The following is a 14081-nucleotide window of genomic DNA, read 5'->3' on the forward strand; positions in this document are numbered from 1 at the left end:
AAATGATTTGTTCTTAGTCACGTAGCTAGTACATGGAAAGAGCTAGGACTAGAACTCAGGTTTTTTGATTCCAAGTCCTCTATACTTTTTCTCCCCGACCCCCACCTCCAACCCCTTACTTTCTGTCTTAGAATCAATACTAAGTGTTGGCTCCGAGGCAGAAGAGCCTTAAGGGCCAGGCAACTGGGGCTAAGTGACTTGCCCAGGATCCCATAGCTAGGAAGTGTCTGAGGCCAGACTGGGACTCAGGAAGATGACAGTATGCCTGCGCTCTATCTAATATGCCACTTTACCTGCCTGTCCCTCATTTGTAAGACGAGATTACTAATACTTGTAAAGTGTATAATTAGAAATATCTTGAATCCAAACTTCCTTTCTGTATTACCTACAATGCTTTTCCTTTTGTTTATGTTTATGTGGCCATGTTTGTATAAGTTCTGATGCTCCGTCTTGTTTTTTCTCTTTTGCTCCAGTGAGTGAGCTGGGTGAGTTTAGCACCTTTTTCCTCTAGTTTTTTATGTTAGTTTATTATTAATAAAAATTATAAATATGATATTTAGTATTTTGCATATTAATTTTAATCTCCACATTTATGGACAACCACTTCAGGAAATGAATTCTCAAAATTTTTTTACTTAGGTAGTTTTTAAGTAAAGTTAGTAAGTTTGTCCAGACTCTATGCACCTAGCATGAGAGCCAAGAGCCGAGAGCTGGGGTTGTCTCATGCCCTGCCCTCCTGCTGTTTTTTTTTTTTTTGCCAGCCAAGTTCACCTATCCACTTGTCTGCTACTGCCTCTGTGGCTTCTCCCGTCCATCAGTTTAAGCCAGGGTTCCTCACTGCCTCTTACCCAGCCTATAGCCTCCACTTGCCGCTACTAGACCCACCAGGAGAACCTGCCATTCCAAGCCTTTTTTTTCCCCAAGAGGATGATGTATAAAAATCTTTCCACTCCCTTCCCTTCCCCCACTCCATGTGGGTTTTCCAGCCTGTGCTAGCCATTTTTAAAGCTGATGTCTTAAGCTGACCCTGGGATACTGGCTGAGAGAAAGTTGTACCTTAGTATTTTTTCACAGATAGGGGATTCCTCTGTCCTTTTGTTGTTGTTGTTGTTGTTGTTGAGGGCAAGGAAAGTCTAAAATCAATAGATTTAAAATCAAAGTTTTGGAAATAAGCCTGCTTTTCCCTTCTCTCTCCAGACTCAAGAATGGCCAAAGGATAGCAAGTTCTGTTATATGCAAATAACCTATTGTTCTCCCTCTAGAAAATTTGCTTTTTTTTGTGTGTGTTTACTCTGTAAACAAACTTCCATTCAGTGTTTTTTTCTTTTTTCTTTTTTTAGGAATAATGCTGTTTCAAAGCATGCTTGAAACTGAAACAACAGTTTGAGTTGGTAAAGTTACAAAATGGAGTTTGGATCTGCTTAATTATTTTCCTGGGAGTTTTTATTTTCACTGGAGATTTCCCACTTTATTTACTTCCCAAAAATATGCAACAGGCTAGGGGATTGCTTAAACTACAAACCAAAATGAAATATTTTGACAAAGTTTTGAAAGTCTTAAATGCTCAGTGCAGAATTCTCCCTCACTATGATGAAGTTCAGAGCTCTGACAAACAAAATGCAAATGGTTGATTTATATGGGGGAGCGGAAAGAACCTTAAAAGAGTTATTCGTTTATATTATTGTATTGGCTGATTTCTTTAAGGTTTAAATTTTTTAAGTTTATCTGCATTAATCTTATTTATATCTATTCTGTTATATGATTCTTTATCTGTACCATTTCCCTATAATTTTACTGAACAACATATCAATGTAAAAAGCCCATAAATCTTATGCATCCTGGATTTGTCATCTCAACTATCAAGGTCACATGTTGCTTATACAGCCTTTTCTTCATTTTTACTTTTGTTAATTGTCACATATATGATTATGAATGGACTCTATCAAAACTGGTTAAAACCTGTATAAAACTTTGGAGAATATGATGACTTAAGAATTTAAATTTAAATTTTAAGGAGTCTTGAGAAATGACTTAAGATATCTAGTAGTTTCTGAATGGATAATATATATATATGTATATATATACATGTATATATGTATATATATATACATATTATAAAGAATGTTGTATTAAAAGGTAGAGAAATAAATAGAAGTTCCTACCAAAACTTTTTATATAAAAAGCAGGAAGCCAAAAAGAGCTCCTGCATGCATGATATTTTAACTCTTCAATTTAATTTACTTCCACCGGAACAATCTAGATTTCTCACCAACACTGAAAAATTTCCTACATCTATAGATTTGTGACAAGTATACATCAGTTCATGTTTTTTTAAAACATCACAGAACAAGTGACTATATGTAAACTCATGTGAACCTTACATAATAATGGGTTTGTTTGCTATTGTCAATAACTAGGCTATTGTGAATTTGGTTCTTTATTTGAATGTGCATTATCTACTCTACTACTGTTTTGTTTTTATATATCTGTGATTTTGTAAAAATCCTTTGCACTCATATAGTGGGTCATAGCCAAGTTTAAGAGGGAAGTGGATCTTATTTTTTGGATGAGGAACCTTTGTATTCTACCTCTCCTTGGCTGACACAGTGTGTCACTGATTCTAAGCTATATATTTTTATTTCAAAACATTTTTATTATTTTTTTTCTTGTATTTTCAATATAGTACTTGAGTACTTTGAAGTACATATAAACAATATTAATCTTTTTTTTTTATTTTGCAGTAATATAAGTTTAAAATACATTTGTTCTAATATTAATGTATCCCCCCAAAAGTTTTAAACTATAGAATAATGCCATTGATTGTTTAAAAATTATGGGATTTTGCTTAATGATTCTGTCTGATTCCAGAAGAAGGAATATAAAAAGAGCCATTGTACAGTGCCAAAAAAGCACAAAGCCAACCTGCAGAGTGCCAATGGAGCACAAGGTCAAAGAAACCAACCAATCCCAGTGGGATTGATATAATTTTGAGCCAAGACAAGAGGACTTAAACTTGTTTGGAGTTTAAGGTTGTGGCTGTTCTGACATATGTCAGAGGCAGGTCTTCCTCTGAACCACATTCTATCAAGCATCTCACTTTGGCTGCCATCCTGGCTCCCATTTGCTCCTATAATCTAGTCCCTTTTTCTGTCTTTCATAGTGTGGCAAACTTTCTGTAGTTATGTCTACTGATTGGGTAAATGCACAATTGCTTAAATCACTGTAATTGGGCCCTGATTCAAGGACCTATTATAGTTTTATTTTTCCTTAGATTTTTTTTAGACATAAGACTTTGACATTTTCTATTTCATCCATAAGTTATTTTTTCTCTTTTATGTGGATTTTTTATTGTTCTTGATTTCTTTTACAATTGATTCATATACCTTATAACTCAGTCATGTATCCCTGAGTGATACCTGTTTGTTATTATTTTCCTCAGGGGGGACTTTGTTATTGTTGTGAACTTTGATTTGAATTTGAGCAATTTTAGGATAAGAAACTTGCTACTTCCCAGAATCCAAAAGATGAACCTATTTGGAGAAGACGCCATGAGGATGCCTGCGGAAACCACACACTGCATCAAGAAGACCCAGAATTGAACTTTGGGATGTGAATTTGAACTACGGTGGTGTTATGACGATAATAACAGATAGTTTGAAGAAGCAGATAAATGTGTCAGGGCCAAATAGAGCTTTAAGTCAAGAGCCAGAGATTGACAGGCTTCAGTGAGGAAAAGGAGGGGGTTAAACACTCCTGGCTCTCAAACCCCTCCCCCTCTAACTGCTTCTGCTTCAGTTGGTAATGAAGACAGGAATAAGATTCCTCTGGTAAGTTTCAGTTATGGCTGAAACCCCAATTGATATTCCTTTTCTTAAATTTATATTCCTCACATGTCAGTATGATGAGTATATAGAAATTAGTTATCTAACAGTTGAGGACAGAGAAGATCTTCTTAAACTGGCAGCCCACAGGATTCAAACTAGATGTTCAGTCTGAGTTGTGAGTATCTTTCCCAAATAATTATCAGGCACAGATTTGAAGATAAAGGTTATATTAAGTAATAACAAGGAAAACTAAAAAAAGGGTAAATGAGGGTTTTAGGATAATGAGAGGAAACCCTGAACTGCTAAGTAGATGCTGCCCTTCCCCCTCTTCTCAAGAGGGGATGAAGCACTTAACTGAAACTGGCTCTCTTGCTATTGATAAGTATCTTACTCTCTAATCACTAAGTAATTATATAATTATATTAATGAAGAATAGTAATAACAAACAGGCTAACCCTATGAGTAGAAACCACTGGCTTATGCTACAATGGCCACCTCAGGAGAAACCCCAAGTCAGGAGTAGCAAGCAGAGTGTCTGCTCACATCCACTCCCACAAATTAACTGTCTTCAACCCTTCTCAACTGCCCCTCACCCAAAGTTCTCCAGGGGGGTCCCCTGGAATTCTGGGTGAGGCTATCCCTGTACCTTTGCAGGGATTCCATGCTTTGCATCTCCACACAACAGTGGGTGGAAAGCATTTGTTTTGAATGTATACTTTTATTCCAAAGACGACTGTCCCCTAATTGGCTTTTTGTCAATGTAGCAATCATTAATTTTGTTTTTTTTCCTTTTATCCACAAATTATTGCAATTTATAAGTTGATTATGTTTTTATGATTCATTGGGGAGACTGTTCTCCCAAAGGATCACAGGGGGAAATGTATAGTTAGAAATATCTTGAATCCCTAAAAAATACATTTCCCGAACTTCCTTTCTGTATTACCTATAATGCTTTTCCTTTTGTTTATGTTTGCATGGTCACATTTGTATAAGTTCTGAGCTTCTGCCTCATTCTTTCTCTTTGGCTCTGGTGAATGGGCTAAATAGCTAGGTTTCTTTTATTAGTTTATTATTAATAAAACTTTATGAAAATATAATATTTAGTTATTGAATATTAATTTTGATCTCCACAGAAGGAAGCATTACTATGTGCCTGAGCATATAACCTGAGAAAATTATTTTTAAATGTATAAAATGAGGATAATAAAATGTGATTGACATATTAAATATGTGATTGACATATTAAATATGTAGTCTACTAGGTAGACTACACAGTTAAAGAACAAGAGCATGAGGAATTCTGGTAACATATATAGAATTGTAAATACTTCAATGGTTTTAGATTCATGGTATAATGGAGAGAGTACCAGGCCTGAGATCATGAAGACTCAAGGCTTTATCCAGCCTCAGACATTTAGTAGCTGTGTGACCCTGGGCAAATTATTTGATCCCTGTTTGCCTCAGTTTTATCGTCTGTAAAGTGGAGCTAACAATAATACCTTCCTCCCAGGGTTGTTATGAGAATCAAATGAGATAATAATTGTAAAGAAAATAATTGTAAAAAATTGATAAAAATTGTAAAAAAAATTCTTAGCACAGTGCCTGGCACATAGTAAGCACTAAATAAAATTTAATTATTATTATTAATGTGGGTACTCATTCCAGTGGTACATATCATTATTTATCTAGTCTTATCCTTTGCAATTCTTGTATATATGTTTACGTACTTCTATTTATGCTTATATATGCCCAGAAATTCTCTATGGAAGATATTTTCAATATGTTGCAGGTTTTTCTCTAGTTTTCTTGGTATTGTATAGATACCAGAGGACAGTATATTTCTTTAATAATATATTTTACTTCAATTTTCTTATGGAGTTCTTCCTTGGTAAAAAAATTATGGTGCATCCTATTCAAGCCTATCATTTGTCTTTCCATTTCCCTTTCAGTAAACTTTAATTCTCCAGAGACTAAGGTATTTTATACTTTTTCCCCCCCATTACCTTCCGTCTTGGAGTCAATACCATGTATTAGCTTCAAGGCAGAAGAGTGGTAAGGGTAGGCAATGGGGGTCAAGTGACTTGTCCAGAGTCACACAGCTAGGAAGTGTCTGAGGTCAGATTTGAACCTAGGACCTCCTGTCTCTAGGTCTGGCTCTCAATCCACTGAGCTACCCAGCTACCCCCTATTTTATACTTTAGAGCAGAGCCACATAGTGATACTGAAAAAAAATTTTTTTTTGTGGGCGGATCTGATCCTGTGATTTCATAGATATAGGTAATTCCCAATGAGGAAACTCCCTCTTCCAATGCAGATTGGTTTTTGGAGAGCTGCTTGAGTGTCCTGAGAGTTAAATAATTTTCCTGAAGTTACATAGTTAATATGTAATCAAAGTATTACATTACAAATTGAATTCAGATTTCTAAGATTCTGAGGCCTGTATCCTACTCTCTCTCTCTTTGGATAAATATTGATGTTAAAAAATGAACCTCTATTCTAGTCTGCTGTAGAATTCTATGAAAGCATACTTGCTCCATTCTCATAATTATAGGTAGATTATATACTCATAAAGATTTATGGATACATTAGGGCAGTGATGGGCAAACTTTCTAAAGAGGGGGCCAAAGGAAAGGAAATGTTCACCTGTCAGTCTGTTTCTAAGGCAACTCTTTTGAAGTTTCATTGTATTGTATCCTCCTCATTGTATTTGTCAGATTAGGAATAATGTCCCCCAGCTTGATAGAACATTTCAGGAAGCCACATCTGGCCTCTGGGCTGTAGTTTGCCCATCACTGCATTAGGGGATTGGATTAGAGCATGGAGCTAGCACGTATGTTTTGATTTTGAGGAGAGGGACACATATGTTTTGATCCCTTATTAATCAAAGGTTCTTTGTTGGTACCTTGGTCCCAGTACTGGGACCTGACTATACCAACATATGCTCTTCTTCCTTGCTAAAAGGTATGCACAACTAAAGATTCTTGGTTGGTATCTTGAACCCTTTGACAAACTCCTGAGTCTGCTGCTTTTGTTTCTTTCCCTGAAGACATTACCAAATACAATTTTGAGACCTGAATATTTGTAGTTTGGGGCATAGGTATAGCTTGTATCTAGAGTCCCTTTCAAAAAAGTTACCATAGATATAAAATATAGGATAGTTTTTTATTGCTTCCACCATGCCAAAAAAATGCTAAAACACAAAAAACTCATTAGTGCATATAACAGAGCATATAAAAAACTGCCCTAAGTGTGTCCATTGTGAAGATGGAATTAGCTCTCCCCTATTTATTCTTTAGACTTTAGCTACCAGGAATGTGTACACCCCACCCCACTTAGAATTAAGTGGCGAGGTGGGAGGTCTATAACCCATGTGTGCTAGTGAGTGGCAAATCAAAAACAACTGACTGCCCCTGGGCAGTCTGAGTCAAGTTTAAGCTGCCATTTGTCCACAGTAAACTGGAGGGTGGACGCAGGAAGTGACGCAAAGAGCTATCTTTTAAATATGATGGTAACTTCCTGTGAGGGGGATTTGGCCCTTTAAACTTTGCCTTGGAGGAGCTCAGGTTTGAGACCTCAGATGGCTTCCCTTTGGATTGTCACATGGGTGAGTGAAAGGCTGAGTGACTCCCTTTCCTTGGCTTTTCTGGAGGCACTAGCCTCCAAAGAGGCCTCTCTTCTTGGAGGAGGCCTCGTGGCTAGAAGCCTTGCTTAATTAACCTCTATATCCCCCCTTTGCTGAGGCCTCTGAAGCCCTGCCTGGTTTGGACCTTTGGGCCAGGCCGGAGTAACTCTCTCTCTCTCTCTCTCTCTCTCTCTCTCTCTCTCTCTCTCTATCTATCTCTTTTTCTCTCTCTCAATTTCCCTACTTTCACTCTTCCTGTTTGTACATAAACTACCATAAAAGTCATCCTGACTTGGGTCTTTAATTTGGAAGTATATAATTAATTCCTGGCGACCAAAACTCTTAAATATTCAGTCCAACCATAAATTTTAATCCTTACACATCTTAGGTCTTTAGTTATTGAATTCACTGGTTATCAGATAGGAGGTATTCCCTCAAAATGCTGCTAGGAGGATGAGCTACCTGCTCAGCTGATCAGAAGATATGGATATGGTTGTTGCATGGATGGTACAAATCCATGCTGAATTATCTATGTATCCTGGGCCTTTTTACCTCTCAATAGAGTGGAATAGGAAAGATGGTTTAAATATCTGCCATCATGTGTTGAATAATTAAACCCACTGCTGGATCTAAGGAATTGGGGCACTGTGTCTCTCTACCTTTCCATTAAAGGGCCCTTTTGCTCTAGACCAGTGATGGGCAAACTATGGCCTGAGGGCCAGATGTGGCTGCCTGAAATGTTCTATTCTTTGGCAGGACATTATTCCTAATCTGACGAATACAATGAGTAGGATACAATACAATGAAATTTAGAAAGAGTTGCCTTAGAAACAGACTGACAGATGAGCATTTCCTTTCCTTTGGCCCCCTCTTTAAAAAGTTTGCCCATCACTGCTCTAGACCTATGATGCACATTATAGTCCTAGGGGAGCCTAAGCATCTAAAATAAGGGTTATATTCTCTTTCTCTTTGGCTCCTTATGTCTCCATCTTGGTACTCCAGAGAAAACTGATTAAAGCTTATGTTGATTCATGTCTAAGCTATCCTAAAAGGAAGAACAGAAAGGTACTCAATATACAACATAATTAAGTAGGAGATGGCTATTTATTTTCTATACACAAAATACTTGACACAAGAAAGTCACAAGCATGCAGTAATGAATGGAAAACTAGACAAGTAGAAGCAATCACATAACCACTATTACCTTTTTAACCTTTTTCTGAGAGGTTGATACTTAAAACACTAAGACATGATGCACTTTGGTGTTTTTTGTTTTTTTTAAATATATTTTTATTTTCATTTTGAGTGTTTTCCCATAGTTACATGTTTCATGTTCTTTTCCTCTCCCCAAGCCCCCCAAACTCCCCAACCCCCCCCCTTAGCTGGCACACAATCCCACTGGATTTTACATGTATCATTGATTAAGACCTAATTCCATATTATTGATAGTTGGACTAGAGTTATCATTTAGTGTCTACATCTCCAATAATGATGCACTTTGTAAGACTACTGAATTGGCATTTTATTTTTGACCTCAGCTTTATATCAGAAGTGTCTTAAGTACTTTAACACATATGCTAAGTTGGAAACAGATAGGGCAGTTCTGAATATGCCCTGTTATACTCACTAATAAGTTTTTTGTGTTTTAGAATTTTTTTAGTGTAGTGGAGAAAATAAAAGACTATCCTATACTTTACATCTACTACTTTGTATGGTAACTTCTTTGAAAGGGATGCTAGACACAAGCCATATGTAAGCTTTAAAAAAGATTTTCTCCAGAGTTCTATCCCAGGATGCAGGCATAATAATCAGAGTTCGGGAGAAAATATCAATCATCTCTCTTTGAAGTCAGGGTTCTCCAGCACTGAACCTTGTCCCTGTTTGTCTAGAATCAAGGACCTTTTGTCAGATAGAGGTACGTACCCTTGGGATGTGGATGACATGACTGAGCTAGGATCACCTTTCCCCATGTTTCACTCAAATGAAATTTCTATTTCCAAAATGATCTTTTAATTACCAAATCTGCTAACCTTTTTGGTCTCTCTGAAGGCATTTGTCATTCTCTTCAATTCGATACTTTGCCCTCTCAGGGGTTTCATAGCTATTCTCTTAGTTCCTCCACCAGGAACAGCTATTCTTTCTTAGTCTTTTGATGGATCACCACCTAGGTCATCCCATAGTACTCTATCCTGAGCCCTTCCCTTTTTCCACTACAGTATTTTACTTGATGATCTTATCAACTCCACTGGATTCAATTATTATATATATGCTGATAAATCTCAAATCTATTTATCTAGCCTTAAATCTCTTTTGCTCTCCTGGTCCAAGCTTATATTTCCAACCCACTACTGCAAATTTCAAACTGGTTTCTCTGTGTACACCTTCAAATCAATATTCCAAAATTTAACTCATTAGAGTTGGAGGGAATGTTAGCATGAATGTTGGAGTCCTGTGGAATAAAAGAAACTATTAGGAAGGAAAGGTAGAGAGACAGAAAGGCACTAAATTCCTTATGAAAGGAGAAGAATGACATGGGAGCAGCTGGACAACAATCACAACAATCAAATTAGGTGATAGATTTTGCTAGAATGAACTACCTGACAGGGGAGAGGTTGCTGAATGGTTGTCATAAAGAGATTCTGTAAGTGCTGTGAGGAGCAAAGAGAAGCAAAGACTCCTACTCCACAACCATTGGAATAATGAAAAGGTGTGCAAAAGTACAGCCATTGCTGGAAAGGATGACCAGAGATACAATATAATGTGGGAAGAGCAATGGATTGTGAAATGGAAGGAGTATAAGATCAAGTGGTACAGAATGAAGGGAAGTTTGTTCATGATGAAACAAGAACTCTAGAAGGCACAGAGGAAGATGTGGGCAACTAGTGATGAGGAAACAGAGAGTAACAGGTAGTAAAAGTTTGCCTGGTGCATACTATCTCAAAAAATTCTGGGTTTTGCCTCAATTTTTGTTTGTTTATTTTTTTGAAAATTGACTAAATTCAAACTTAGTTAAGTTTTAACTGCTTTAATTCAAATAACATTCTTTATGATTGCATTTTAAAATATAATTTCCCACAATTATATGCAAAAATGACTTTTGACATTCATTTTCCAAAATTTTGAGGTCCAAATTTTCTCTCTCCCTCCTGCCTCCCTGAGATGGCAAGAAACTTAATATGATAACATTTTCAATACATATTTAATTTAAAAAATTCCCTGGATGGACACGGTTTTGGGAATACATATGTTAACTCAGCATGAGCAATTCTAATTTATTTTACATTTCCACTTTGTGCCTATGTACTTGTTATGTAAACTGTTTTTCTATAATAAAGTAAGTACTTGTGTTTAGTTTGGTAATGTCTGTGTGTGGGTGTGTATTTATGTCACAAATCCAGTAAACAACTGATAAAACATTTGCCAATGATGATAGAAAACTAAAACATTAGATTAGTAATTTTCTTTCATCATAAACTTGGGTAATCAATCACCAACCAGAATTTAGATGTAACTTATAAACACTTAGCCAGTATCAACTTGTAGGTCAATAAGCATTTATTAAGCACCTATTTGCTGGAAGGTCTCAGTAGGCATGCTTACTAGACAGAGTGGCTCAGGTAATGTATTAAATGCTGAGGATACAAAGAAAGATAAAAGACTTGTCCTCGAGGAACTCACAATTTAATAGGTAGTCAAGCAAACAGATACATACAAACATGCTATATAGAGGGCACAGAGGAAGGCACTAAGATAAAGAATGATTATGAAAAGCTTCCTGTAGAAAGGATCCTGTAGAAGGTGGGATTTTTGTTGGGATATGGAAGAAGCCAGGAGGCAGAGATGAGGAGGGAGAGCATTCTGAGAAAGGGGGATAGCCAAAGAAAATGTCTGGAACAGAGTTGGAGTGTCTTGTTCATAGAACAGCCAGGAAGCAAGTGTCATTGGACTGACGAGTATCTGTGGGTTGGGAATTTAAAGTGTAAAGTCTGGAAAGGTGGGGTGGGAGAGGAAAAGATCATGTACACTAAAGACTGAAGAGAAGATTTTGAATTTTATCCTGATGTTGAAGGTGATAATGATAATTTATTTGTATAGCACTTGTTATGTGTCAGATACTGCACTAGAAACTTTACAAATATTGGGAGCCATTGGAATTTATTGAGTAGGAGGGTGACATAGTTAAACTTTAGAATAACTTTGGTAACTGAATGGGGGATGGATTGGAGAGTAGAGAAACTTGTGGCCGACGAACCAGGAGACTGTTGCAATAGTCCAAGTTTGAGGAGATATAGATCTGTACCAGGGTGGTGGCAGTATCAAAAGAGAGAAGAGGGCATATTTGACAGATGCTGAAAAAGTGAAGTTGATAAGCTCTGGCAACAGATTAAATACATGCGGTGCAAGATAGTGAGGAGTTAAGGATGAGACTTAGTTGTGGGTCAGAACCATAAAAGCCCACCAGAAGCCCCAGCTTTCAGTCCATTTCTGGGTGGCCACTATGACAGAATCCTAAAATCAACTCCCTTAGAGTTTTTAATATTCTATATTTGAGAGCTGTAGCTGTGCAGTATTGGTTGACAGAGACTTGCCAGAATGCCATCTTACAGGTAAAAGAGAGCTTTTTGCTGAGCAGAGAAGGAACCTTGTCATGAGCATTTTGACACATTTGACAGGACTTTTAGGAATCAGGCTGGGAATTTATTCTTTGAGGTACTGATGTTTGTATTTTTGAATTGTCAGAGTTTGGTTGCATGCACTGATGTGTTTACAGCAGGTTTTATGTATGCATCCGACATTACACATAGCCTAAGGAAATGTGCCAAGCATGAATTTGTTCTTCCAGTAGTATATCCAGCCATTGGTCAATAAATAAGAATTTTACATTTAGAGTGCCAGTAGTTGGGTTAATGTTTATAAGTGGTTGAAAAACTACCTAGCATATTCTGCTATGTTTTCTGCTATTCTGTCAGCATGACAGGACACAAAAGACTGAGGAACATTTTGCATTTTTTCTTCTCATACATTCCTATGTACAAAGAATTCATGACCTACTGGCCCATGTGTGAAGTGCCTCTCATATTTAGCTAGATTTATCTTTGAATAGCTGACACAGTTTATTGCCAGGTTTGATAACAAATAGCCTGATAGAACCTGTCAGAATTTATGATTTACTGATATAATCTTCAAGAATACAAGGTCACCTTCATATCATGACAAGACACAAGGTTGTCTAAAGACCACATGAAAATAGATTTGATGATTCTTTCTTTGGAAAGAGTTTTACATCTTACCTTTGGGTAGGCTGGGACATCTCTCTGTGGCATCAACTTTCTATTGTTATCCAAAAAACTATACTTACAGGGACAGGTTGTCCTAAAAATAGGAAAAGATTTCTCTTAACATTATTTCTTCAGATTTGCATTCACAAGTTTTATTGAAATTACTCACAGAATCCAAGTATTTAATAGGACCTGAGAGATCATCTAGGCCAACCCATACCTGAACAAGAATTAACAAATTTTAAAAAAGCATTTATTAAATTATGTGCCAAGCACTGCTGAACTTTGAAATACAAGAACAAAATTTAAGAGAGTCTCTGCACTCAAGGAGCTTATAGGACATAAAGAAATAGGGAAGTAGAGTCCAAAGTATGGTAAATTTATAAAATTATAGGAAGAAAAAAAATTACAGGGAAGAAACAAGGGAGACTTCCGGTTAAGATGGCGGCAGAGTAAGGAGCAGCTGCTCGATCTCTCCTGACCGAACCACACAGGACCCCTCAAGGGGAAATAAAAACGAGTCCAGAGGAACGAAGGAACCCCACAACAGGGCGCAGCATTGAAGGTACGCAGAATCGGGGCATTTCCACACTTTAAAGGGGTGAAACAGCTCACACTAAAACACTAGAGGAAGAAGCCCCTCCCCCACCCCCCACACCGCACAAGCGGGTAAACAGGACTGGGGCAACCAGAAAATCACTGGCAGCCCCTGAGCCTGTACCTGTGCGCTGCAAGACGAGGGACCCCAGGTGGCTGGGACTCTCCCTGAGCGCCCACGTGGGTGAAGGCACCGCCTCGGGCCTGGACAAAGGCCCCTAAAACGCGGCCTTTCCCAAGCACTGAAGGCAACGCCTCAGGTGCGAATAAAGATCTCCAGCCCACAGACTTTCACTACCTTCTGCGGGGGTGAAAGCAGGGCCCTAAGAGCATCAGCGCAGGCAAAGGCAGTGCTCTAGGCTTGAATAACGATCTCCAGCCCAGGCTTGGACCTCCAGTGAGGACCTGGTGCAGACCTGAGCGCAGCTGTGGAAGCAGCCCCAAAGACTGCTGAAGGAACCTCGGGCAGAGGGGCAGACCGGGAACTACCAGGAGTACCAGGAGGCCTGACCCCGAGGACAAGGAGACCGGAGGCCCCCCCCCCCCCAAGCTTGCAAGGCCCAGGCAGACCCGGAGTGCAAAGACAAAGCGGAAAAGGGGCGGGGCTAACAATGGCCAGCAATAAGGAAATCCAGAAGAAAAAGACCATCAAGAGAAACTCTGGAACACTGGACAACTTCTACACAGAGAAAATCCAGACAACAGAGGAGGGAAAACAAAAATCCAAACCTCCCCAAAAAAATGAAAGCTGGTCACAAG

General features: G+C 38.0%; 1 protein-coding gene across 1 annotated transcript in view; it reads right to left on the minus strand.

The window, feature by feature from the left end:
- Window positions 1-14081, minus strand: part of PDE9A (phosphodiesterase 9A) — a 243660-nt gene that overhangs the window by 53208 nt on the left and 176371 nt on the right. Inside the window, 1 exon segment of the mRNA XM_044669233.1 lies at window positions 12738-12889. Within this exon segment, the coding sequence (XP_044525168.1) occupies window positions 12738-12889 (152 nt within the window).

This window comes from Gracilinanus agilis, chromosome 3, assembly GCF_016433145.1.
Source record: "Gracilinanus agilis isolate LMUSP501 chromosome 3, AgileGrace, whole genome shotgun sequence".
NCBI lineage: Eukaryota > Metazoa > Chordata > Mammalia > Didelphimorphia > Didelphidae > Gracilinanus > Gracilinanus agilis.